At 45.6% G+C, this 24,458-nt stretch overlaps 1 protein-coding gene across 3 annotated transcripts; it reads left to right on the top strand.

Annotated features, from left to right (window-relative positions):
* The first annotated feature begins 597 nt into the window (after positions 1-597).
* LG07H4orf48 (linkage group 07 C4orf48 homolog) lies at positions 598-18,988 on the top strand. Of its 3 annotated transcripts, none has more exons than XM_048502696.1 (4): positions 598-1,077; positions 4,814-4,955; positions 7,917-8,005; positions 18,662-18,988. In XM_048502696.1, the coding sequence occupies exons 1-4, from the start codon at positions 613-615 to the stop codon at positions 18,683-18,685; spliced, it is 720 nt and encodes a 239-aa protein (XP_048358653.1). In that variant the 5' UTR covers positions 598-612; the 3' UTR covers positions 18,686-18,988. The 3 variants fall into 3 exon arrangements, with proteins under 3 accessions (XP_048358653.1, XP_048358652.1, XP_048358654.1); XM_048502695.1 differs by having other exon boundaries at positions 18,003-18,988; XM_048502697.1 differs by lacking the exon at positions 598-1,077 and adding an exon at positions 1,439-1,699 and having other exon boundaries at positions 18,003-18,988.
* Positions 18,989-24,458: the final 5,470 nt, after the last annotated feature.

The raw sequence follows: 24,458 nt of genomic DNA, 5'->3' as shown, positions 1-24,458 counted from the left end.
GCTTGCATTGTTTTTAAATTCTGCAATCCTGGTCTTGTTGCACTGCTGGATATTTGGTATGCTGTCTGCATTAAAAAAAATTCTATAACCCTTCTTGAGTCTCCACAAGAAAGTCAAGCGACATAACACTAAATAATATTCATTAACTAGTCAAATGGCATTAATAAAGCCTTCTTAACAACAAACCCCTCATTTTATTTTTAATGTAATTTTTAGCATTCATGGTGGCAAAGCTGGGGGTGAAGAAATAAATGCATTCTACCTTGTTAAAAGCCAGAAGGAAGGAAGGAAGGAAGGAAGGAAGGAAGGAAGGAAGGAAGGAAGGAAGGAAGGAAGGAAGGAAGGAAGGAAGGAAGGAAGGAAGGAAGGAAGGAAGGAAGGATCCAGAGAACAAAGAAAAGGTTAGAATTCATTTGTAACAATCAAGTTAGGAAATATTTTATGCTTTGAAGGTGAGAATACTGGGGGGAAATAATGAGCTAATCTGATTTTTAAAAGTGACTTGTTTCATACCGTGTAGCCCTTTGACCAGGATAATACATTTATAAATCAACCTATATTTGCCCAGGATGGCTGTTATATCTGGTGGAATAGGATTAGCTCAGAAGGCTGATGTTGAGAGCCTGCCTGGGATCCATCCATCCATCCTTTGACCCCGAAGCTGCTGTACTCGTGACCAGCTCTTTTGATAATTCGCCTCCTTCCGTGCAAGCCACGGTTCTGTGGAAGGAGATCCCGGGCCCGGCCAGTTCAGGGGCTTCTGAAAGGAAGCAACCGCGGTCAGGAAAAGTTTCCTGGCTGACAAACGGGTGGCCTGTTGGAAAGCCACCGTCAGACGGGAGGCGAGCCCCGGCTGGCCCCGGCTGGCCGTGGGACGCGTCCCCCCCCCGGGGAGCAGGGAAGCGCAGCCCATTGTCCGCGGCCCCTCTCCTCCGCGTGTTGCCATGGCAGATTCTCCGCCAGAGAAGGCTCCGCCGGGGAGCCCAGTGCTCATGCTCAGAAGAGCATCTGTGCAGGAGGGCTCCGTTCGCAGCGGCCATTCACACAGACCGTCGCACAGGCAGCGCCAGCGAGCAGGTACTTCTCTTCTTCAACCTACTGTTTTCCGGGGGGCGGGGGGGGGCGGTTTTTCCAGTATTCTTTTTTTTTTAAAACACCAAAGTGTGTGGGGAGGGGCCGCGCTCCGGTCGGCCAGCAGCCATCCTTAGATGATGCATCACATTTCACAGGTAGCTCAGCGGGGGAAATAGAGCAGCCAGGTATCTGCCCTGAAGCAGGTGATTTCCTTTCGCCTTCTTTCCTTACTTGGGGCTCGTGGGGTCGCCCCTGGGGGGTCGGGGCCACAAGCCGAGAAGTAAGAGCTTCCTCGGGGAAATGTAAGAGGGCATTTGCTTCGCTGGGTCTGTGGGGAAGGGGAAGTGCTGGCATCCATCAGAGAAGGCATCATCCTGCTTCTGCAAACCCTGACGGTCAGCATCCACATGTAATCTACCGACGAGCGGGTGATGATGATGTAGAAAGAGGCATCCTTAGCAAAGCTGCTGTTTGCCATCAAGGGGAACCGTGTAAAAGAAATGAATGTGAGATCTCAGAGTGAAGCTGTTTATTCCGGGGCAGCAAAGCGGGTGTTCCGACTCAGCCCTGCGAATTAGGATCAGCAATGCGGCCGCCTGCAGATGAAATCCTTGAGTTGGTTCAGGTAACAGATGAGGACAAGGCTGTCTGTGTGCCTAGTGGTTTAACGGGGCGGGGGGGGGGGTGAGTTTGCTTTCTAAATGTGAACTGGGGAAATCCCAGCATTGCCCCCCTGGGCATTTTCAATTAACCTTCTTATATAGTATCTTTGATTCAATTGCTGTAGACAGATGTGGAGCCTCCTCAAAGCACTGTGTCAAGAGTTATAACTTTTATGGCCACATATTCTGCCTTCCTGTTCTATATGGTTGCTGTGATGGACTCTTGCACCAAAAGAACAGTCTTTAAAAACCTTTATTATTAACAATGATGAACAAACAATGCAACTATAGGCTTCATACATCATATATCTAAACCTTACTTAATCATGCACTGCAAACTACAGTCTCTAACCCTCTTTCCAAAGACGCTTCCAGCAAATTCTGTGTCCTGAATTCACAATTTAAACTGCTGTCTATGCTTTACCACTCTCTAAATAAACATATCCACTGACCTGGATGGCCCAGGTGAGCCCAACTTCACCGGATCTTGGAAGCTAAGCAAGGTCAGCCCTGGTTAGTATTTGGATGGCAGGCTCCCAAGGAAGTCCAGAACTGCTGCGTAGAAGCCAGCCGGCAACTGCAAATGACCTCTGTGTTTTTTTAACTTGTTTTTATTTTGCCAGCAAAATTTACAGAAAAGGATTAAAAGAATTAAAAAGTAAGTAAAAATAGACATAACAATAATTCAATTATAATTATTTCAGAATTAAGTATTAAGTGGATCTGTGTTTCTAATTTTGTAAGCTTCTTAATCATATTAATAAAGATAAATTAACATTAACAAGTATACTGAAAGGGAACAACCTTAATCATTAATCATGTAAACAATCTAATTATTTTTGTTACATTCTCGTTGATTGTATTTAGAAAAGAAATTAATAAACAGATACTTATAAATCTGGGTACATAGAAAAATGTTACAATACTTCAAAAATCCTTATTCTAATTAGGTTATTAAAATGGTGTTTATACGTAACTTGAAATAAAATGATATTTATACTTGAAATAAAGTAAAGTATGCAGCATTCTTCCCATGGCCTCTAACCTTCTCCTGCCATGAGTTGGCTGCAGTCTGACAACACTTTACCCACATACACACAAATTAAAATAACCATCCTTCATACAAATTCCAATATCTGTTGTTACACATGTTAATGTCTCTTATTTATTTGTTTGTTTGCTTGTTTATTCGATTTGATAAACTGCTCTACCCTCAAAAGGCTCATGGTTATTCCACTACTATGTAAATAAGTTCCTAGTCTCTACAAATTTGGTTGCCGACTGTCCTTCCCAAGTCCACACCAATGCAAAGACTTCTTATTGTTATTTATATAAACCAGACTTTGTTTGGCCACAGGTCCAATGATGGTGCCAAAAGGTCCTTCCATTTCCTGCGCCAAATACATTCTGGCCACAATAATCAGCTGAAGTAAAAAACGTGTCTGATGCAGATGACCTGAAAAACACTCTTACAATTTTTGAAAGTCAAGCACCCATTCATCTGCAATAACTGGCTGGTAAAAAAAGTCATTCAACAATATGGTTTAATGCAGTGATGGCAAACCTTTTCGAGACCGAGTGCCCAAATGGCAACCCAAAACCCACTTATTTATCGCAAAATGCCAACATGGCAATTTAACCTGAATACTGAGGTTTTAGTTTAGAAAAAATGGTTGGCTCTGAGGCGTGGGTTACTCGGGAGTAAGCTTGGTGGTACCCGGAGACTTTGCTTTGAAGCAACCGTGCAACTCTTCCAACGGGTGAATCATGACCCTAGGAGGGTTTACTCAGAAGCAAGCCCCATTGCCAGCAACCGAGCTTACTCCCAGGTAAAGGATCGCGCTTTAGTTCTTCGCATGAAAATCAGTGGGGTTTAACAGTGCTTAACAGGGTTACCTGCACTGTTTCCCCAAAACTCGGTCTTAAGTTTAATGCTAATAATCAAGCCCAGCGGCCCAGGCCAGCCAAGATGGGGAGGGGACTCTGTGCGTGCCCACAGAGAGGGCTCTGAGTGCCACCTCTGGCACCCGTGCCATAGGTTCGCCACCACTGGTTTAATGCATTGATATCCTTCTGGGTTTATAACTGTGGAGCAATCTTAGATAGTCATTGCCACAGTGATATCTTGCTATGTTGGTGGTCTGTTGCAATTTTACCAGTGTTAGAACCAAGCATTCAGCATACAGGAAGAACGTGCAGTGGTAGCCTTTAAAAAAAAGAAAGGTCAAAACTAGAGATTGTGTAATTGGCCTACCTTTTCTTTTGCCAAGGAATGGGCATGCCACACTTTACCACACATTCAGTTTATTTGTTTCTTGTTTGTCAGGTGGGTGATAAATTTCTGCCATCAGATATAGTAGCAGGACATCAAAACGTACATTATGCAACAAAGTTTGTAAAATATGAAACTTTAATAAATCAATTCTGCAGAGGTCTCAATAATATTCTTAGGAGAAAGTCCAGTATTTTCCCTTTTATTTCAGTATATTATTTTGTCCACTATTCTAAGGACTATAGTTGCAAACAACCTGGAGAAAAAATATCCTTCCCTCTTAATAAAGGACTTGATGGGATGTTATTTACCAGGCGGTGTTATTTACTCCTGTGCCATTAAAATCTGCAGTGGACCATTTGAAACATTAAGTGAAAGTTAAAGGGACAGGGCATTTTTCTGTGTAGCTGTCAGCATCCCTAATAGAGACGACTGTGGAGATTCAGGTAAAATATGTCAGCTGGTCAGGAACTTTGACCTGTCACAGAGACTAAAAGGTAGTCAGTGGACACTTACCTGGTAAACGGGATTTGTTTCCCTCCCTGCTCCTATATGTGAAGCCGTGGATCAGTCATAGTTCCCTCAGAACTCTCTCAGCCCCACCTGCCTCACAAGATGTCTGTTGTGGGGAGAGGAAGGAAGGCATTTGTAAACTGCTTTGAGACTCCTTATGGGAGAGAAAAGCACAGTATGAATCCAAACTCCTCCTCCTCTTCTTCTTGTCACCCATCCAGATAATATGCTTCAAACTGTTGGTATTGCACATAATGTTCCTCTTTGAATTCCTGTTTTTTCCCCAATGCAGGAGGAAGACTCAACTAAGAAGATGCCGAAGACTTGCCTAAGCAGAGGGGTCATTTTAGTGCCTTTAATTCTTGTCGTTGGGCTTATTTCTACAAAGCTGGCGAAGGGTGAAGAAGAATCCGGAACAGCAATTCCTGCTGAAAGTACATACCTCCATTTTATCTGCCTTTTCAGACCATAGCCTGTTTCACACATTACTTGGAGAGAAACTTAGCGCTCTGTGTGTGTGTGTGTGTGTGTGTGTGTGTGAGAGAGAGAGAGAGAGAGAGAGAGAGAGAGAGAGAGAGAGAGAGAACTACCATCAAGTCACAACTGATTTTTGGAGACCTCTCATGGAGTTTGCCCTCTGCGTAGCAACCCTGGACTTCCTTTGTGGCCTCCCATCCAAGGACTAGCCAGAGCTGCTTCTGCTGAGCTTCCAGCATCTGATGGGGCCAGGCTTGCTGTGGGCCATTCAGGCCTGCCAATAAATAAGTGCCATCAAGTCACAGTCAACTTACAACAGCCCCATAGAGTTTTCAAGGCAAGAGATGTTCAGAGGTAGTTTGTCATTGCCGGGCTCTGTGTCAAAGCCTTGGACTTCCTTGGTGACCTCCCACCCAGGAATGACCCTGCTTAACTGGCACGGTCTGGCAGGATTAGGGTAGCCTTTGCTAGCACATATTTATTCTAGCATATTGTGGACTATCAGAGCACGCTTCCTTGAATTCATGCAAGTGCTTAATAATACTAGAAGTAATGGTAACAGAAAGGAAGGAGCTTGCAAGGGGGGAGCTGGGACCAGAGCCAACATGCAAAACGCCATAGGACACCAGACCTCTTTGCATACAACATACTGAAGCTTCTCTTGGAATTGTGTCATTGTGCTGTGGATATAGCCGATGCAGAGTGTCATTGTTTTGGGGTAATTCCTGTTTGGTTTTTTTGCTTCTATGTTTGGGGCCAGCTGCTGGGTCCTGGTGTTTCACCTAGACTTGTCCTCAGTGCCAGTGATAACATCTTTGCAGTTTTATTGCTTGCATGCTTAACTGAATTCTTCAACAACAACAACACCTTTATTGGCATATAGACAGAGTATAAAACACAGAATCTGATGGATTACCTTACAACTGAGATTCACGAGGTCTTATAATCAACCGTAGAAACTTTGCCAGCTTGTCCATTGTGACAGGATTTTCAGCCCAGTCCAGAGCCCTGCTCCTTCCAAGACTCAGGAAAGTTTCAAGAGCTTTATTGGAACTGCGTCAGCCCGAAGTTCTGTCCTGAATCTACTGTTCACCAGCTTCATTAGATGCCTCAAGTTCTAGTATTTTGGGAGAGGGAGAAAGAGTTCTCTTTGCCAATTGTCTCTATCCCATTCACAATTTTATCAGCCTCTTTCCTACCCCTTCTTAGTTGTCTCTTTTCCAGAAGCGTAACTGGGCAGGAGTGCGCCTGGGGCTCATTCTGTGTTTTCCACACCTCTGCGGCCCCTCCCCCTCGCGCCCCCCACCTTTTCCAGCAGGCAGAAAACAACTTTCTGCCTGCTGAAAACGGGCCAGGCCTGGCGAGGCGGGGTGAGGCAGGAAGGGGGCTGGGGGTGATTTTTGTGCCTGGTACAAGGCCCCCCACCCCCTTGTGGCTCTGGCTCTGCTCTTTTCTCAATGGAAACTCTTTTCTTAAGGCCTGCTTTAGTTAGAATTATCTCATTTCAGATTGACTCAGAATGTTTTTATCATCTACTTGCAGAGTTTTTGCCTCACAGTATGAAAGGGGATGAATACGTATAGAACATTTGTGCAGTTGTGCCTTCTGCAGATAGATCTAAGAATTTTCTACTGTGGTCACAGTTCCTATAAAATGACAACTGAAACAGTCATGATTCTGAAAAGGTCACTTGATTCATGGCCCCAATTGCTCAGACAGGTCATCTTGTTCTGAGAGTGGATATTTTGGGTGCATACCCCAGTCATTGGCCTTTTCTGCATTCTTTTTTGATTGCCTCAAAGTTCCTAATTCTTCAGTGGGTTTTTAAAAAGTCCTGCAAGTGTTTTGCTCCCTCTAGATCTAGCTTATTTCCCTGCTGATTCAAGAAGCAGCTTTTTGATAAAATCAGGTGTGTTATCAAATCAGCCACTAGAGGAAGCATATTATTATTATTATTATTATTATTAATTATATTTATAAACCGCCCTCCCCCGGAGGGCTCAGGGCGGTGAACAAGACAAATAGATAGAACACGATAAAATCCACGATAAATATCAAGATTTAAATAATCATTAAATATGGCTCTATATGTTAAAAACAACCCCATTAAAATGCAGCATCCTAATATCAAATGTACCTATGGCGTCCTACTAATAATCCCCTAAGAGAGAAGGGGAGAGGGAGGGGGGGACGGCAGGGTCGACAGATGTTATAAAGAGGAGGGGGGGCATCAGCGGCTGGACTCCCCAAAAGCCCAGTGGAACAGCTCCATCTTGCAGGCCCTGCGAAATTTATTAAGATCCCGCAGGGCCCACGTAGCTGGAGGTAGAGCGTTCCACCAGGCAGGGGCCAGAGCTGTAAAGGCTCTGGCCCGGGTGGAGGCCAGCCGCATCATTGAGGGGCCAGGGATCACCAGCAAATTTGCCTCTGCTGAGCGCAGAGGCCGATTTGGGACATGTGGGGCAAGGCGGTCCCACAGGTACGGAGGTCCCAGGCCACGCAAGGCCTTAAAGGTCAAAACCAACACCTTGAAAACGATTCGGAATTCAACCGGTAACCAGTGCAGACGGCGCAACACAGGTGAAATATGGTCTCTGGCGGCACCCCCTGTGAGCAAACAAGCCGCCGCATTCTGGACCAGTTTTAATTTCCGAATCAGAGGCAAGGGAAGGCCTGCGTAGAGTGAGTTGCAATAATCTAGCCTGGAGGTGACCGTTGCGTGGATCACAGTGGCCAGGTCCGTTTGAGAGAGGAAGCACGTGTGGTAGTTAAAAACATGTGTTTGCATAGATGAAACAGGAACTTTGTGACCAGGAAAAACAGAACACAGAAAAGCCCATTGTTTCATACATTGCAGGCTTATAGATTTCTTATAGATTTCATGCTATTTGACCAATGTCTCCAAAAATCCTCCCTAGGTCGTCCCTGTGTTGACTGTCATGCATTTGAATTCATGCAGAGAGCGCTGCAAGATTTAAAGAAGACAGCATATAATTTAGATACACGGGTAAGGCTTTTTTTTCCCTAACAAGGTTTGTGTGTCTGTGTGTTTTTTAATTTCTATTTTTTGCATAAAATTACCTTTTTTCTAGAATGAACATATGGGAAAAGGGACAGTTTTTATTGTGTCCCTTTGAGCTCCCTCCCCCGGCCCCCTCTTTCAGGACTGTTGCCAGTTTGTACCTCTGTGTGTGTATTTGTGTTTGCTCCTGCCTGTAAATCCATGCGCCCTCCATAACAGGATCACAACTTTCTTTCTTCCTTACACATGATCAAACATCTTCAGTGAGGAGGTTTCTGAAGGCCAAATTCCTGCCACTGCCTCCCTTCTACCAGTTGTGGATGAAGTAAAGCGGCAAGACATATTCTGACGCTTGTCCGGGTTGCAAGTAGGAATATGTCCACAAAGGAAACATAAGCTGCTTTTGAAATGAGTTCAAGGCAAATTATACAACCTTCTTCAAGGAACCTTGGGAATAATTCTGCGTTGAGAGAGTGAAGGATGTTTGATCATGCCTCCTTAGTCTCTACACAGAACTAGAATTCCTAAATATCTTGCCTTGGAGATGTAAGAATTGAACAGTTTTGAAACAGAATGGAAGTGCCTGCATCTCAGCCTGGGCGTGTCCTGGTCTAACAACGCAGCCCTAAGCCAAGTTATACCCTATTGTACTTCAGTGGTTGATTCCCCACTCACCGTTTGATGTGGGCTACTCACAGCAAGTAACCTGGGGTCCAGCAGCACTCCCCACTGCACCAGTGGCAACAATACAGCCACCCCAATTCTGCCGCTCTCCTACCCCCTCAGCGCACATCATTTCTGATCCTGGACGGAAGAGCACCTTTTTGAAAACCCCGCACTGTGGGGAAGTCCGGGGGGGTGGGGGAGGGTGACTCCAGGTTTGAGTTTCCCACCCCTGGTAGTGATGTGGAGCCTTTTGCCCAATAAGGAAGTAGTGGGCTGTGTGTGATGTGCGCGCAGCTTTTTTTTTTATATTGTGGAGCTGAGATCGATGTCTTTTTGTGGCAACGAGGGGTCAGTTAACAATGCAAGGGAGCACTCACTTAAAGCTAGTATTTCTCCCTTTCTGCCACTAGAGAAGGGATCTGCAACCTACGGCTCTCCAGATGTTCATGGACTACAATTCCCATCAGCCCCTGCCAGCATGGCCAATTGGGAATTGTAGTCCATGAACATCTGGAGAGCCGCAGGTTGCAGACCCCTGCACTGGAGCTTCTGTGGCTTAGTGGGTAAAGCAGCCTTCTGTTTGTGCTGGAGTGTGAAAGCTTGCCAGTTCTAGTCCTGCCAGGGATGAGTAATTTTTTAAAAAATTCGTGTATGAAGGAATTGCGGCTGATTTTTAAAACAGGACAAGCTTTTTCTGTTTGGACTGAAAGCAGCGGGGTTCTGATACATTGGTCCCACTGTCATTTGGGTTTACTCGAAACACACCAACATGAATCCCCACAGTTTCTGTCCCCAGCACAGTTTAAACACCTTGCATTCACTTAAAGCCTAGTATTTCTCCCCTTCTGCCACTAGAGAAAAAAAAATCTATACCTACGTCCCTGGGTAGAAATGAAGGCTGAGACATTTTTTGAATTGTCGCTTCAGTGTAACTGCACAGTAACACTACAGCACCTGAGCAAAAAAAATAAATAGGGAGGGTTGTTCTTCTGCATCATGGATGACGTCCCACCACCGTTAGGAATAATACATTTTCAACAGTAGCATGTGGAATAAATGCAACTGAAGAAACACGGGGGGAAAAGATGAAGGGAATAGAGTTGTGTGGAATGATTTCCCAGAAAACATTTCCAAAAACCAGGTTTTACCACTGGGAAAAGCTGAGGTAAGCCATGTGTGTGGAAAAGCTGCAGTGCCCCCAATTCCCATTGTTTCCAATGGGAGCTAATAGGAGATGCGGCCTACACCTTTGAGGGTCCGTAACTTTGGACCCCCTGAACCAAACTTCACCAAACCTGGGTGGTATCATCAGTATGGTCTCACAAAAATACTCTGAAATTTTGGTGCTGCTATCTTAATAATTGCACCCCTGACAGCAGGCACCCCCTAAATTTCCCCAGATTATCTTTTAAAATCCACTCCCTTCCTGCCAATGCTTGTTTTCTTTATTTCTTTTATTCTCTCAATGCCTAATGAAGATGATGATGATGATGATTGTAGATTTCACAGCTGCCAGATCTTTAGCTGGTTGTTGGCCTTCATTACAATTCGAGCCTCACCTAGAAGCCTAGGAAGTTGTAATGTACCGGCGTAGTATTCGTGCGGATCTCAGCAGGGCTGCCTTTTGAATAAGACAGATGTTAATTTTGTCAGTTCGAAGATGTTTCAAGTGCTGCCCTAGTGTTTTTGGGATGGTGCCCAGCGTGCCGATTACCACTGGGACAACCTCCGCTGGTTTGTGCCATAGACTCTGAAGCTCGATTTTCAAATCGCGGTATCTAATGACCTTCTCGTGTTCTTTTTAAATGATCCTGCTGTCACCGGGGACTGCTATGTCGATGATGCTCGCTTTCTTGTCCTCGATCATGGTGATGTCTGTTGTATTGTGTTTCAACACTTTGTCCGTTTGGATTCGAAAGTCCCACAGGATCTTGACCTTCTCATTTTACATTACTTTCTCTGGACAATGTTCCCCCCAGTTCTTAGCTGTTCGTATGCTGCAATTCTTGCATAAATTCCAGTGGATCATCTTGGCCACTGAGTTGTGTCTCTGTTTGTACTCAGTCTGGGCAATCTTTTTGCAGCAGCTGAGGACATGATCAGGGATTCAGGGATTCAGTTTCCTTTTTCAGAGTTCCAGTTGTTAACCACAGCAAGGTCTTTTCGTTATCCACCTTGTCTTTGATTTTCTCCAGAAATTGGCCGTGCAGTGCTTTGTTGTGCCAGCTTTCAGTCCTCATTTTAATCACATTTTTCTGTATTCCTGTTTGGTTCTCTGGGCTTTTAGTAAATGCCTTTTCTTCACTTCAATCAATGCCTGTTCTTGACTTTCATTCACATAATCAGCCAGCACATGTTTCTCCTCCTCCACTGTTTGTTTTACTTGATGTAACCCTCTGCCACCAGATCTCCAGTGAAGGTATAGTCTATCAGTATCACCAAGGCAAGCGGTGAAAGACATGGCATTGTCATAAGCTTTCCCAAAGTTTTTTTTCTAATCCAATGCTTCCAACTCAGCCTGTGTCCAGTTGATGATTCCCAAGCCAGAAAGTGTACCTGGATGTCGGGTATGGCCCTAGGTGTTGATGGGCCTTGATGGTATTCCCACCGCTTAATTCTAGGATTTCAAAATTCTTCCTGACCCTCTGGGTGTACTCTCTGCTGACAACAGTCTTCACTTCTGCCCATGCTTGATGTTAATATCCAGCTGCAAAATGCCCAGTGGTATTTATAAGCGGCCCTTTTGGTTGCACTCCTGATGAGTTGGCCATCAGGCATTTCTGTCCTATCACTCTCGGGTGATCTTGCCCCTCTTTATTGCCACAGTAAAGCACTTTTCCAGGCCAAACTCCATCGAAAATGGCTGTGCTGGAATATTCGGACTGTAAGGTTACTAGTGACTGGATTTCTGTGTCTGATTTCCCATACAGCTTCAAATCATCCATGTACAGCAAATGTGAGATTTTTTCTGAGTCTTTGGCCATTTGATAGCCCAACTTTGTTTTCTTTAAAATTACTGTTAATGGGATCATGGCAATGATAAAACAGTAAAGGTGATAGTGAATCTTGAAAATTCTCTCACTTAACGTTGACTGTTCCAAAGTTTTCATTTCCGACTGTTGTTCAGTTTTCCACTGTCAACCGCTTTTTCAGTGAATACTCGTAATGTTTTTGATGATGCCAATTGTTTCCAAGCATCTCATGATCCAACCATGGGGCAGTGAGTCAAATGCTTCCTTCGTAATCGATCCAGACCATATGCAAATTCGTTCTTCGATTCTTGCAGTTCTCCATTATCATTTTATCTATCAGGAGTTGATCTTTTGTACCCCTGCTCCTTCTTTTTGCTCCACTGGCAGGATGCTATTTGCTTCCAAGTAGTCCATGATGTTATCTGCTATTATGCCAGTGAGCAGTTTGAGCATCATGGGTAAACATGTTATTGGCCTGTAGTTTCCAGGTGTTGCTCCTTTGGCTGGATCTTTCTGAATCAAGTATGTCTTCCCAGTTGTTAGCCATTGATCAATTTCACCATTTTGCATGGCTTCATTGAACTGCTTGGCCATTGCCGGGTGCAAACTGGTTAGGTATTTGAGCCAGAAGCCATGCAATTGATCATGTCCTGGTGCCGTCCAGTTTTTCACTTTCTTGCTTTGATTTATTATCATATCAGTTGTTATTTCCAGCTCTTGCATTTGTTTTTGGCCAACATCTTTCTCAAAATCTTTTATCCACTGCGCCTTACTGTTGTAATCTTTCTCGTTTTCCCACAGATCTTTCCAAAACTGAAGTGTTGCATTTTTCTCTGGTTTTTTGCTTTCAACATTGATCTTTGTGTTGAGGCTTTGGTAGAAATGCCTTTGGTCTGAACAAAATTGCTGATTTTGTCTGTACTGGATGTTTCTTGCTTCATATCTTTCAATTTTTCTCGCTGTGGCTGTTATTTGTTGTTTGGTGATCTCCAGTGCTTCTTCAATTGTTCTAGTGTCTATCCAGTACCTTCTAATTAATTCTTTCATGATCTTGTCATTCTTTAATCTTTGTTCTTTCATATTTTTCAGGTTACTGGCATTTGATCTTCTTCCTCTTTTTCCTCCTCCCCCTCCTCTTCCTCCTCCTCTTCTTCTTCTTATTAAATCCACCCCCTTCGGCATGGGTTTAAAGGGAGAATCTGAGGTCTCCAGTTTTAACATTGAAAGGGATGCTGTTTCAGGGTGAGGGAGAATCCACCCCAAAATAGCATCACTTTCAATGTTGTTTAAACTGGGGACCTCAGATTTTCCCTTTAAGGTGGATTTAAAAGGAGAATCTGGGTTCCCTAGTTTAAACACCATTGAAAATGATGCTGCTTGGGGGTGGATTCCAGCATCACTTGTTTAAACGAGGGAGCCCAGATTCTCCTTTTAAATCCACCTTAAAGGGAGAATCTGAGGTCCCCAGTTTAAACAACATTAAAAGTGATGCTGTAATTATTTGATTCTTTGGTCGATTCCACACAGCATAATTAGGTTTGGTTACGTTCGGTTTTTAAAAATCCAGATCTGTTTTATGCCGGTTTCTCCCTTTGTATAGGTGCCCATTTCTGTGAAGGAATAAAGTTAAGATCAGGAGGAAACACTCTGATTTCTTTTGCACAAGGCTGGCTTTTTTTTGTTACCGCTGCTGCTCGGGTAACATTAAGTGATTTCAGCTCAGGCAACGTAGTGAGGCGCAGGAAGCCGGTGTCCTTCAAAGCAAAGTATTTTATTCGGGAGTGGCTGCTGCTGCTCGGGCAGGGGAATCGCATCTCCGTAGCCAAACGCAAGAACTTTTATACACACACATCAAAAGGGGACAAAGGGACAGGTAAGGGGGCAGGTAAGGGGGCGGGTCCCTTACCTTACACCAATAAAGAAACATCAATACAAAAGAAAGATACAATTACAACTTTTGTGAATGGGATCATGAAATCTCGCTGTCAAGCGTCTTCCCGCGAGGCTTTACGATGGTGCTGAAATGGAGAGCGGAGAAGGTCCATTCATAGAACTGGGTGGGCCTGCTACTGCACCCAGTTATCTCTGTTATCAGACGGGCTGTTTCCTTGAGTTATATCCTGAGGCTCCCGCGCCTCAGTCCCGCGACAAAAGAAAGTTCAAACTGTCCAATGGTGGCCCCGACACGTTCTCCAATGGCTGGGACATCTGGGGTGCTGTCATCAGATTCGATTTGCAAAACCAAAGGGGTCTTTGTCTTTGCTGAGGAGTCGGCTGGGTGTTGGCCCAAACTAAATTCCAGGGCCAATTTCCCTGTCTCTTAATAGTAACCATTCTAAAATACTACGTTCCTCTAATACAGTTTACTTTACTTAACTCAAACAAGGCTAAACTTAAACAGGATACACTAAATTTAAAGCAGGAAAGCATAATACATGTTTTGCAGAACAGATCAGGGTACAAAACTTATTTAAGAACATCGATAAAAATCACATCTACTGGTCTTAGGGGCTTCTGAGTCACACAGGTCTCTGTGTCCTGACCTGGAGCCAGTGTAGTCAGGTAACTCGACTCAGGAAAATATTTTGGCTATTTTTTTTTGCGGTAACAGTTTTACAATACAGATGCAGCACGCATGCTCAAACATCCCTGATGTGCTGCATTCTGATTGGCTCTTCTCCCCCACCCCCCAAAGGGGGGGATCCACAGCAACTGCAGGAAAACTAAGCAGGACACACACACACACACACACACCGTCTCTACCTTTGAAAAAGAGCCAGTGCAGTGAGCAACACGGCAAGCCACACAAAGTAAAAACTTTTAACCAATACTGGGCAGAGGACATCCACATTGAAAGGTGCTCAAGAAACCACAGCATGAGACACTCACACACACACACACCCCTTCCACCAAATTGCCAGGCTAGCGCCATACTTGACCTGGCATCTCGCCCGTCTGCATCAAGGCCACAGGTGAGCCTCCCATGGTCATGGCCCCAGGCTGGGGAGGGGTTTTGTCTTGCTGCCGTGTAACTAGTGAATAGAGCTTGCTGCTTCTCCTTATCTGCAGCTTCCTGGAGGAGAGAAGCGTCTTTCGTTCTCATGACAATCCTGCTGTTCTCACCACTGTTCTTATGCTGATGTTTTGGAAATGAGTGGGGGGAGGGTTCTGGGCTGAGCCCTGTGGCCAAGTTCAGGTATATATTGGGGTTCAGGGGACAGAGCTGCAGCTTTGGCTTAATGTCAGGGTCTGTTACAGCAAACAAGACTCAGGAAAGTTTCAAGAGCTTTATTGGAACTGTGTCAGCCAGAAGTTCAGAAAGCCAAGGAGCTAGCTGGAACTGGGCGAGTGCTCGGGCTGTCCCGCCTGGGCTCCCTTGCCTGGCTCCTGGAAGAGCTGACAAAGGGCAGAAAACTTACTTGGGGAACGGGCTGGCGGGCTGCAACTCAGCAGAAATGAAACTGACATGATGCAAGGTGGGCAGATGAGGTGGCATTGTGGGAAAAATGAATCGCTTTTGCTCCCGATGCCTTCTCATGGAAGCAACTCAATGTGGGATTTTGGAAAAAGGTTTAACATTTTAGCATTTTTTGAAAACCCTAGGGTGAGGGAAATATCACAGGACAACACCGCTTTAGTGTTGGGAACCATTCAAACTTCTTGGCCAAACCAGGATATTTCCCTGGCTCAACCCTGGATATTTGGACCGTGCGGAATCGACCTTTGATGCACCTGCCCCTTTTTTAACATGGCGGACTCACCTGGAAGCTGTCAACCATACCAGACCTTGTTGAACTCTTGCCTTTCAAGCCAGGTGGCTCCTGCTGTTAACCCCAACACAAATTTCATTGAGGTGGGAATGAATTGGGGCAGAATAAAAGGAAGGTGTCTTTTCCTCTTCACCCTGCCCATCACTTCTGTAGACAAAAAATGCTCATGCTTTGTTTAAATTTAACATACACCCTGTGCAGTCCTGGGTTGGAGGTGCTCCTGCACAAACACAGCCGCCAGCAGGAGGCCCTTTGCCTTCCTCCCTCCCACCTGTTCACTTTGGGTTCTGCCACCGTCCGCTGCCCACCCGCCATTCTGTGTAGTTCGCCCAGCACGTTGTGGTCAGAGTCTCTGAGTGCCCCCTGCCATTTCACAAGTCCCCCAAACATGTTTTCTCCCTGTGGCAGCGCGTAGGACCCCCATTTCACTCATTCACTCATTCACCGCATTCATTATTGCCTGGCCATTGCTGGGAAAAGTCCCCCTTTCTCTCTTCTTTTTTATTTTGTGTGTTGAACGTGCGAAGCTCTGCAGGTACAACCAATCAGATTGTGGGATAATTAGCATGGCTGCAAGGGTTCATTTCTGTATGCGCAGCTATGCATGTTTTTAAAGAGAAGCATTCCCGTGCAAAGCAATCTGAATTGTTTACATGGGCTCCAATAGCTTCCTGAACGCATAAAGGGTACACTTGCAAACTTTTTCTGTTCATTTATAATGACTGCAACTCGTTATAAATATGCTGTACAGAATCCACCTGTCTTCAAGGACAAGACTCTTAAATACCACACACTCCCCTTTTCTGGGAGCATTTCAAATCTTGATTAGCAACAGGGAGACCTGGATTCACATTCCCACTCTACCATCAAAGACTTTAGCTTTGCCCAGTCATATCCCACAGCTTCCTCTACCTCTTGAGGTTGTTCCTTACAAGGTTATAAGGGGTGGGCAAAAACTTTGTAAGTCACTCTGAGATTGCTAGAAGAAATGGAATCAAAATGTGTTAAATGAACAAAATAATTGGTCCCAAATCTGGTAAGTGAATGGAACATATTCTTTAAATTTTAAACACAAAGCATAAAAATTAGAAATCAGGGCAATAAAAACCAAGTGACACATGCACAATGCAGGAAGAATACTGCTTAACATTTTCACTGACGCAACAGTTAGAATCAGGGATGTAACGAGGCAAACTGGAGCCCTGGGCAAATCCTGAGTTGGATGCCCCCCCAATAGGTGGCCACCCCACCACAACCCAAAAATTATTTTTGCACCAGGTCATTGGTGCCTGCAGGGAGTGCATTTTTAGACATATTGGCACCAAAATTTCAGCATATCATCAGGAAACTGTCCTGATTCTACCCCCCAAGTTTGGTGCAGTTTGGTTCAGGGGAGCCAAAGTTATGGACCCTCAAAAGGGAAGCCCCCATCTCCTTAGCTCCTGGACAGAATGGGGGATGGGGGCACCCCCTTTGAGGATCCAAAACATTGGGCCCCCCTGAACCAAACTGCACCAAACCTGGGGGGTATCATCAGGGCAGTCTCCTAATGAGACCCTGAAAGTTTTGAGACTGTGCCTTCAGAAATGTGCCCCCCCCGCCCAAGCCTGCACCCCCCATTGACAGCAATGCAGAAAACTCACTCCAGAACGAAGATTCTTGGGCAAATTTCTGGGATGTTCCTTCAGGGGCCGCATTTTTTGAGGTATCGGCACCAAAAATTTCAGGGTATCGTCTGGAGAAGGTCATAATGGTACCCCCCAAGTTTGGTGCAGTTTGGTTCAGGAGGGCCAAAGTTATGGGCCCTCAAAGGGGCAGCCCCCATCTCCTTAGCTCTTATTGGAAAGAATGGAGGATGGGGCCTTTGAGGGTCCATAACTTTGGCCCCCCAACCCAAACTGCACCAAACTTGGGGGTTATCATCAAGACAGTCCCCTTATGACACCCTGCAATTTTGGTGCTGATACATCCAAAAATGCGCCCCTTGCAGGCCAAAATGTGAAAAAACAAAAAAAATAAAAACGGATTGCTCACATGCCCCCATGTGACTCAAAATTCTGATGCCCTGGGCAATTGCCCAAACTGCCCAATGGATGTTGCGTCCCTATTTACATTCAGAACATTTTGTTCCAGTGTGGGAAAGGTGAACACAGACTCAGGTTCCTACTCACCCGATCCTGATTCTCAGACCTGAATAAGCCAGGCTAGCTTAAGTTTGTCAGATCTCAGAAGTTAAACAACGTCAGCCCTGGCTAGGACTTGGATGGGAAACCATCAAGGAAGTCCAGGGTTGCTGCCCAGAGGCAGACAATGGCAAACCACCTCTGTTTACCTTTTGGCCTGAGAACCCGACAGAATTGCCATAAGTCAATTGTTTTCCAGGATATAATGTTATATTGTAAGAAACATGAACAATCCAGGCTTCAGCAAAATCTCTAGCTAATGTTTCTCAAACCTCACATTGCAAGTTAGCAATACTTTTGGGAAAAACTGGGGCCAGGGTGGTGGTGGTTGAGCTAATGAGAGGAAGCGTTTCCCCTAACTCCACCTGTTCTCTCCCCTTTTTGTGTGCAGACGGAAACCTTGCTTTTCAAAGTGGAGAAAAGAACTCTGTGTGACTGCTTACCTGCGAACGCCTTGAACTGAATGCCGGGGGTCCACTCTTTGGTTTCAAAATGCCACTCTTAATGTAGACAGAGTTGTGAAATTAGTGGCCGCCAGCACGTCAGCTGAAACCAGGCTGGGGGCGGGGGGGCGGGGGGGGGATTTGGGGGTGAGGTTGCTGTGTGTCTGCCGCCTGGCGGCTTTTACAAATCTCTAGTTTTTTCCCCATGTTACTGTTAGCATGAACACTGAGGTATTTTCAAGAGCCAGAAGGGATTTATTTTGTTAAATTTATATCCTGTCCTTTCCCCATAGGGCTCAGTTATGATTTGGTGTAAAATAAATTCAAACAATATTTTGGAATGCTCAGCTGTTTTAACTTTACATTTCTGTCTGGACTGGGAGGGGTGGTACACCTATGATCAAAATACCTCCTTCAGCACCCACACTTCATTTCTTCAGTGTTTACAGGAATAATAGCTAGATTTCACTAGCATCTTAAAAGTTAACAAGATTTTCAGAGTCCAAGCTTTCAAACTGTTTAAGGATCTCTCAAAAGCTGACTCCCCAAAAATCCTGCTGGTCTTTCTAAAGTGCTCCTTGGCTTGAATCTAACTCTTCTACTGCAGACCAACAACACAGCAACCCTCTGAAACGACCAACACAGAAATAATCCTATGTTATTTGAAGTATACGAAGAACAGCACAATGTCACAAACTTACAAGTAAACCAGTCAACCATTCACTGATGCAAGATTTTCTATCACATTTTGTCTGCATTAGAACCACATTTGGTTAAGTTTTACCAGCACTCCTGAACTGTGATTCTAAATTTTGTTTTTTACCCTTTTGATGTATTTTATTTTGTCTCTGCTGTAAAAGCTGCCTTGAGCTCCATTAGGAAGAAAGGCACCTAATCAATGTTTTAAATGAATAAAAATACTTAATGAAACAAATATATTATGGAAGGTCTCACTTTCTAAAACAAGGTAGAAGAAAAACACTGTCTGTCCATTAAGATATCAATTTCTCAATTTAAAAAATCCCACTACTTCAGTTACCTTTGATATTCTACTGACGAAGAAATCTTTGGTAAGTTATTTAATGTCAAGAACAGCTTCAGCCGCTGCCAACAAAATGCAGCCCTCTTGGGTTTGAGGGGAGATGAGAAAGCTCAAAATTGTTTCATCAGCTGTCCACAAACCCTCTGGAATGGAGCAGTCTTTTGGAAGCACCCTTGTAGATTCCCACCAGGAGAGTCTGCCGATCCCTTTCTGGCCACGTGCCTCCATGCACTTTCCTTGATATCATGATATCAAACACCTCAGCCAACTCATCCAGATGTACACAAAAGAAGTTTACCCCCCAGCGTTGTGGAGGGACACTGGGCATTCATCTGGCTAGCTTGATCTTGTCAGCTCTCAGAAGCTGAGCATGGTCAACCATGGTTACCGCTAGGATGGGGGACCACTAAAGAAGTCCAGGGTCATTACACAGAAACTGCAAACCACCTCTATCTATCTATCTATCTATCTATCTATCTATCTATCTATCTATCTATCTATCTATCTATCTATCTATCTATCTATCTATCTATCTATCTATCTATCTATCTATCTATCTATCTATCTATCTATCTATCTATCTATCTATCTATCTATCTATCTATCTATCTATCTATCTATCTATCTATCTATTTATCAAATTTATAAACCGCCCACCCCCGAAGGGCTCTGGGCAGTGTACACTGGGCCAAACATACAATGGCCAAAACAACATACACCAAATAAAATAAATTAACACAAGTTAAAACAATACACAAAAATTCATAAAACTAGCAGCATCAATACAATATACTTAACAGCAAGATTATAAAAGTGTGCAGTGCCTTGACATTTCCATGGGAGATTGCCACCAATCAGCTGCGACTTGACTGCACTCACTGCCACTGGGAATTTATTTTTAAAAGGTCGTTGTCCTTAGATTGCAGTGATCTGTTTATGGGAATTTAATGTTTGTTTTAAAAAAAAAACACAAGTTTTGCAGTAATTCTTTTCTGTACCATTTCTGGCACTTATCTCCACCTCCTCCTTCTACTGATTTGTGGTCTATTCTTCTAAAGTTATTTTCAAAAGAGCCAGTTCAATGGAAAATGCGCCCGTCTGCATACAAAGGGACAATAACATGGGAGCTGCAGTTCCTTAAGAAGCCTTGGAACCAGGTAATTAGAATGTCCAGACATCAGCCGCATGATTCGGCATCATATCTGTTGTTATGCGTTCTTCTAATAGAAGTCCCTGCAATCTTCTAAAAATGGGATTGTCCAAAATATACAAGAATCTGTTTGCTTGATTCCTGACTACAGTGTTCTTGTCTCTCTGACAATACACATTTCATGGAAAGGAGAAGAGAAGAGTTTGGATTTACACCTTTCCCTACTGTAAGGAGGCTCAAAGTGGCTTACAAGCTCCTGTCCCTTCCTCTTCCCACAACAGATACCTTGTGAGGCAGGTGGGGCAGAGAGTGTTCTGAGAGAACTGTGACTAGTCCAAGGTTACCCAGCTGGTTTCATAGGAGAATGACCACTACACCACTAACCACTACACCACTTGTGGAAAGCAACTGGCCTTGGAGCGTGCTGGCAGCTTGACTTCCCCATTCTCGTCAATCTGAAATGAGAGCACACCTAAAGAACCTGGCAACTTGCAAATCAGGGAAACAGCGGGTGTGACATCTGAGCCCCAGAGTCCCCATCGCAACTGGGCTCCCTCAGGAAGTGCAGATCGCTGCAACTCTGTAATAAGCCCAAATGAAAAAAAAATTCTGTGGTTGACAGGACAACACTCCATATGTGCTCAGAGTATCCTCGTTTCATTTTTTACCTTGTGTGTGCTGAGTGCCATTGTTGCTTCCAACTTATTGTGATGCTGTGAACAGACAGTCTCCAAAATGTCGCCTCACTGGCAGCCTTGCTCAAGTCTTGCAGACGGAGGGCTGTGGATCCCTTTATGCTGCGGGTTCCCAATGTTTTTTCAATTGTGAACCCCTTGGCATCCCATTTCCCTAAAACTGTACCCACCCAATATTATTAAGCCCATTACAAAACTTTTCCGTGTACCCCCAAACACTCTGGAACATACCCCTTGGGCACACATACTCCAGGTTGGGAGTCACTGCTTCAGAGGTGGGAGGTGGGAATCTTACCCTCTTCACTACTTCTTCCTGCTTTGCTGTCATGATGGAGTGTGCTGTCATTGTTTTGCTCACTGGTACCGCCATACCCACACACCTGTCTTCCTCACTCACCTGGTGAGGACAACTAAGCCTGTCTCAGCTTCTCCGCCATCACGGCCTTCCTCAACATGCAGCAAGATCTTGGCATCAGTTTTCTGGAAGTTGGGGTTGAGGCACTTTGAAAAAGTCCCTCTAACCATTTTCAGATTTCCCCCCCTCCAAATTTTGGGGTTTCCCCACATTTATAGGAAGATCACCTTTCCGTGTACATGGTCCCGGTCGACATCTATGGCCATGTTAAGAATTAGTTGGGATGATGATGGCGTGAGGCCATTTTCACATTAGTTGAACAGCCAATAGAAATTTTGAATAAGAAACAGAATTAATGAGGAGCTGCATCATCCTTCTTCAACGTGCATGGTGGAGTTCTGAGAAAAGAAAGACGGAACAGACAATCGTGTCCTAGTATAAGCAAAAAGTCAGGGACGATTTTTCCACAATACTCCCACAAATGTTTGCAGTGCTTGCCAAGAGCAGAGAGAAAGGAAGCACTCGTTGACACACCCAGTTTGCATAATCAAAGTTTGCACCACATGTACATCAAGCTGAGTGGATTTGGGGGCCCAAGTCTCAGCATCCTTGGAAGATTTGTTTCCCCGTTCCTCCACATGAAGCCTGCAGGGAGACCTTGGGCCAGTCACAGTTCTCTCAGACTTCTCTCAGCCCCACCTGCCTCACAAGGTGACTCTTGTGGGGAAAGGAATTTGCAGGCTGCTCTGAGACTCCCAGTTTGATTATGTTTAATGTCCCTTACAACACTGAAATTGACCGATGTCATTAAAAGAATGGGGGCGGGGTCTGAATGCCCCCCCCCCCCCAGAATATGAGAAAAATATCAAGATGCAGGAAGAAAGCTTTGCAGCAGCGGTTTATTGTTTTGGTTTCAAATGCTGCAGCCATTGGGTGGTGGGTGGCAGAACTGCCAGGGCTGCCGTGGGGCCAGATCTGCCGAGAGTCTCCGTGGGCCTTATCCTCTGATCCTCAGAGTGGGCAGAGTCAGAATGTTGTTCTGCTGAAGAGGCAGCGAGGAGTCACCAGCCCCACTCTCCAAAGCTCTGGGGATGCAAGGTCCGTGAGCGACACCTCGCCCTCCTGGAGAATTCATTCTAAAGACTGGTATCTGGATTAGGGATGCCACCCTCCAGGTGCTGTCTGGAGACCTCCCATAGCCATTGGTTAATTCCCCACCAAAAAAATGAATGTAGATACAAACTGGTTTGGGAAGAACCGGGACCTTTTCAGCACGGTTTCAGAGTCCCCACTGCAGCTTCTGCCCCACAAACGATCCTGTTCTCAGAAACGCAGCGGCAATGAAGGATTCCCCACTGAGGTGGATTGAACACGCGACCCGCTCAGGGGCTATCCTGATTGGCTGTTGCGTTGTGTTGGGATTTTTTTTCAAACTTCCGGATCCACGTCTCTGTGAGAATGCGCAGAACGACCCTATGCGGAAACGAAGAAACGGGCAATTAAAACGAAGCCCTGTTTCCGCGTGCCTCCATGTAGCCGGATCCACGTGGATACGATGTGTAGCACTGCTTTGTATTGCCTTCTACCCAGTCAATCAGTCAATACCATCCACATGTTGCTTTGTATCCACATGGATCTCTGGTCCACGAAATTTTTTTAAAAGGCCACATCATGCACAGCCCACTGCATTCTCATTGGATGGGAGGCTCCACATCACTGCCAGTGGCAGGAAAAATGAATCCGGATTCACCCCCGCAACTTCCCCAGGGCTCCAGATTGCCCACGCGTTTTTTTAAAAGGTCTACTTTGGACGTTTCCCCACTCTCCCCTATCCCCCCTATGCTCTCAGTGCGCGGCATCCCTGGCACATGCCCAGACGTCCCCACAACCCCGCGCTCTGCGCGGGATCATCAAAAGGCGCCCTTTGCAAGAGCGCCAGCGATGCCGCACGCTGAGGGGGCGCGACAGTGGCAGCGTTGGGGCGGCTGAACTGTCGCTGCCCCTCTCATGGGGAGTGCTGGGGGACCCTGCGCTACTCTCAAGTAGCGCGGGGTTAAGGTAAGTGGGGAAAGGCCCTTTCTTGCAGGTTCTAAAATAACACATGCTGGGGGGGGGGGAGTGCCAGAAACGAGATGAAAGCGTGTTCAGCGCTGGTGCAGTGGGGAGTTCTGCTGAAACCTGGATATTTTGTGTGACGAGCACGCATCTAATCCTCCGCGGGGAATCGACCCCTGATCTCCAGATGACCAAGTTCCCCTGGAGAAAATGGCTGCTTGGGAGGGTGGATCATATCCTGCTGAGGCCCCTCCTGTCCCTAAACCCTCCCTTCCCCACTGGCCCCAACCCCCCAAATCTTCCCTAACCCAGAGCTGGAAAATGTCTCTTTTCGTTCCTCCGAAACAGCAGCGAGTGCACCGCCAAACCATGGCTGACTGCCAGACCGTGCCCAACTGCTTCTGTCTTGGGCTCTAACAAATGGCCCACAGTTTGAGGGCCCAGGATCTGCAGGAATGGCTCAGGGCAGCCAAAGTTCAGCCCTCTCTGGTGGAGAAGAGATTGGCTCTGAAGAGCTGCTTGTGCTGAGTGAAAGGTAACACTTCCCTCCTCCTCCCAATCCATGAATAGAAACAAAAGCAACAGCAGCTGGCCGTATTGGGGATGCTATTTCACACAAGCCCAGCTGCCACCGTTTTAGTGCTCTTCCAGACTTAAATAAGATCCAAAGACAGACTTATCCAATTCCTTCCAAGGTGTCCCGTGTCGGCTGCATTCCAGAGATTGCGGAAGAATGCCGCATCATCCGGCACGGTCCTTGCGCCATCCATCAAGGCTTTCCATTCAGGGCCAAAAAGGAACTCGGGAGCAAACTGGGCGGCATGTCTGACATGAGTCCGGTGGGAGGTCCCCTGAGCTGACACATCATAATTCTGAAAACTAACACCCCCGTGTGTCTGGGACCGGGTTTGGCTCAGGGGGAGAAGGGGACTTCTCTCCCAGACTGTTTTCTGGAGCCAAAATGGCTGCAGGCGGGCTTTGCTTGCTGTGTGTACAGTCAGGACACGTGGAGTCTCACAACAGGCAAACGGGGGCCTGGCGGACATTTTGGCTCAGGAAACTGATGTAGGAGGAAAGGCTGAAACCCCCCCCCCCCCCGCCCGCTCC

This window comes from Sphaerodactylus townsendi, linkage group LG07 (genome assembly GCF_021028975.2).
Source record: "Sphaerodactylus townsendi isolate TG3544 linkage group LG07, MPM_Stown_v2.3, whole genome shotgun sequence".
NCBI classification, from domain to species: domain Eukaryota; kingdom Metazoa; phylum Chordata; class Lepidosauria; order Squamata; family Sphaerodactylidae; genus Sphaerodactylus; species Sphaerodactylus townsendi.
This window is presented reverse-complemented; position numbering and strand designations above follow the sequence as displayed.

Excerpts from the sequence above, each read along its gene's own strand:
- LG07H4orf48 (XM_048502695.1), top strand. The coding sequence starts at position 613 with ATGTTGAGAGCCTGCCTGGGATCCATCCATCCATCCTTTGACCCCGAA. Across the intron at positions 1,078-4,813 it reads CAGGCAGCGCCAGCGAGCAG|GAGGAAGACTCAACTAAGAA; the intron begins GTACTTCTCTTC and ends TCCCCAATGCAG. Across the intron at positions 4,956-7,916 it reads AACAGCAATTCCTGCTGAAA|GTCGTCCCTGTGTTGACTGT; the intron begins GTACATACCTCC and ends AATCCTCCCTAG.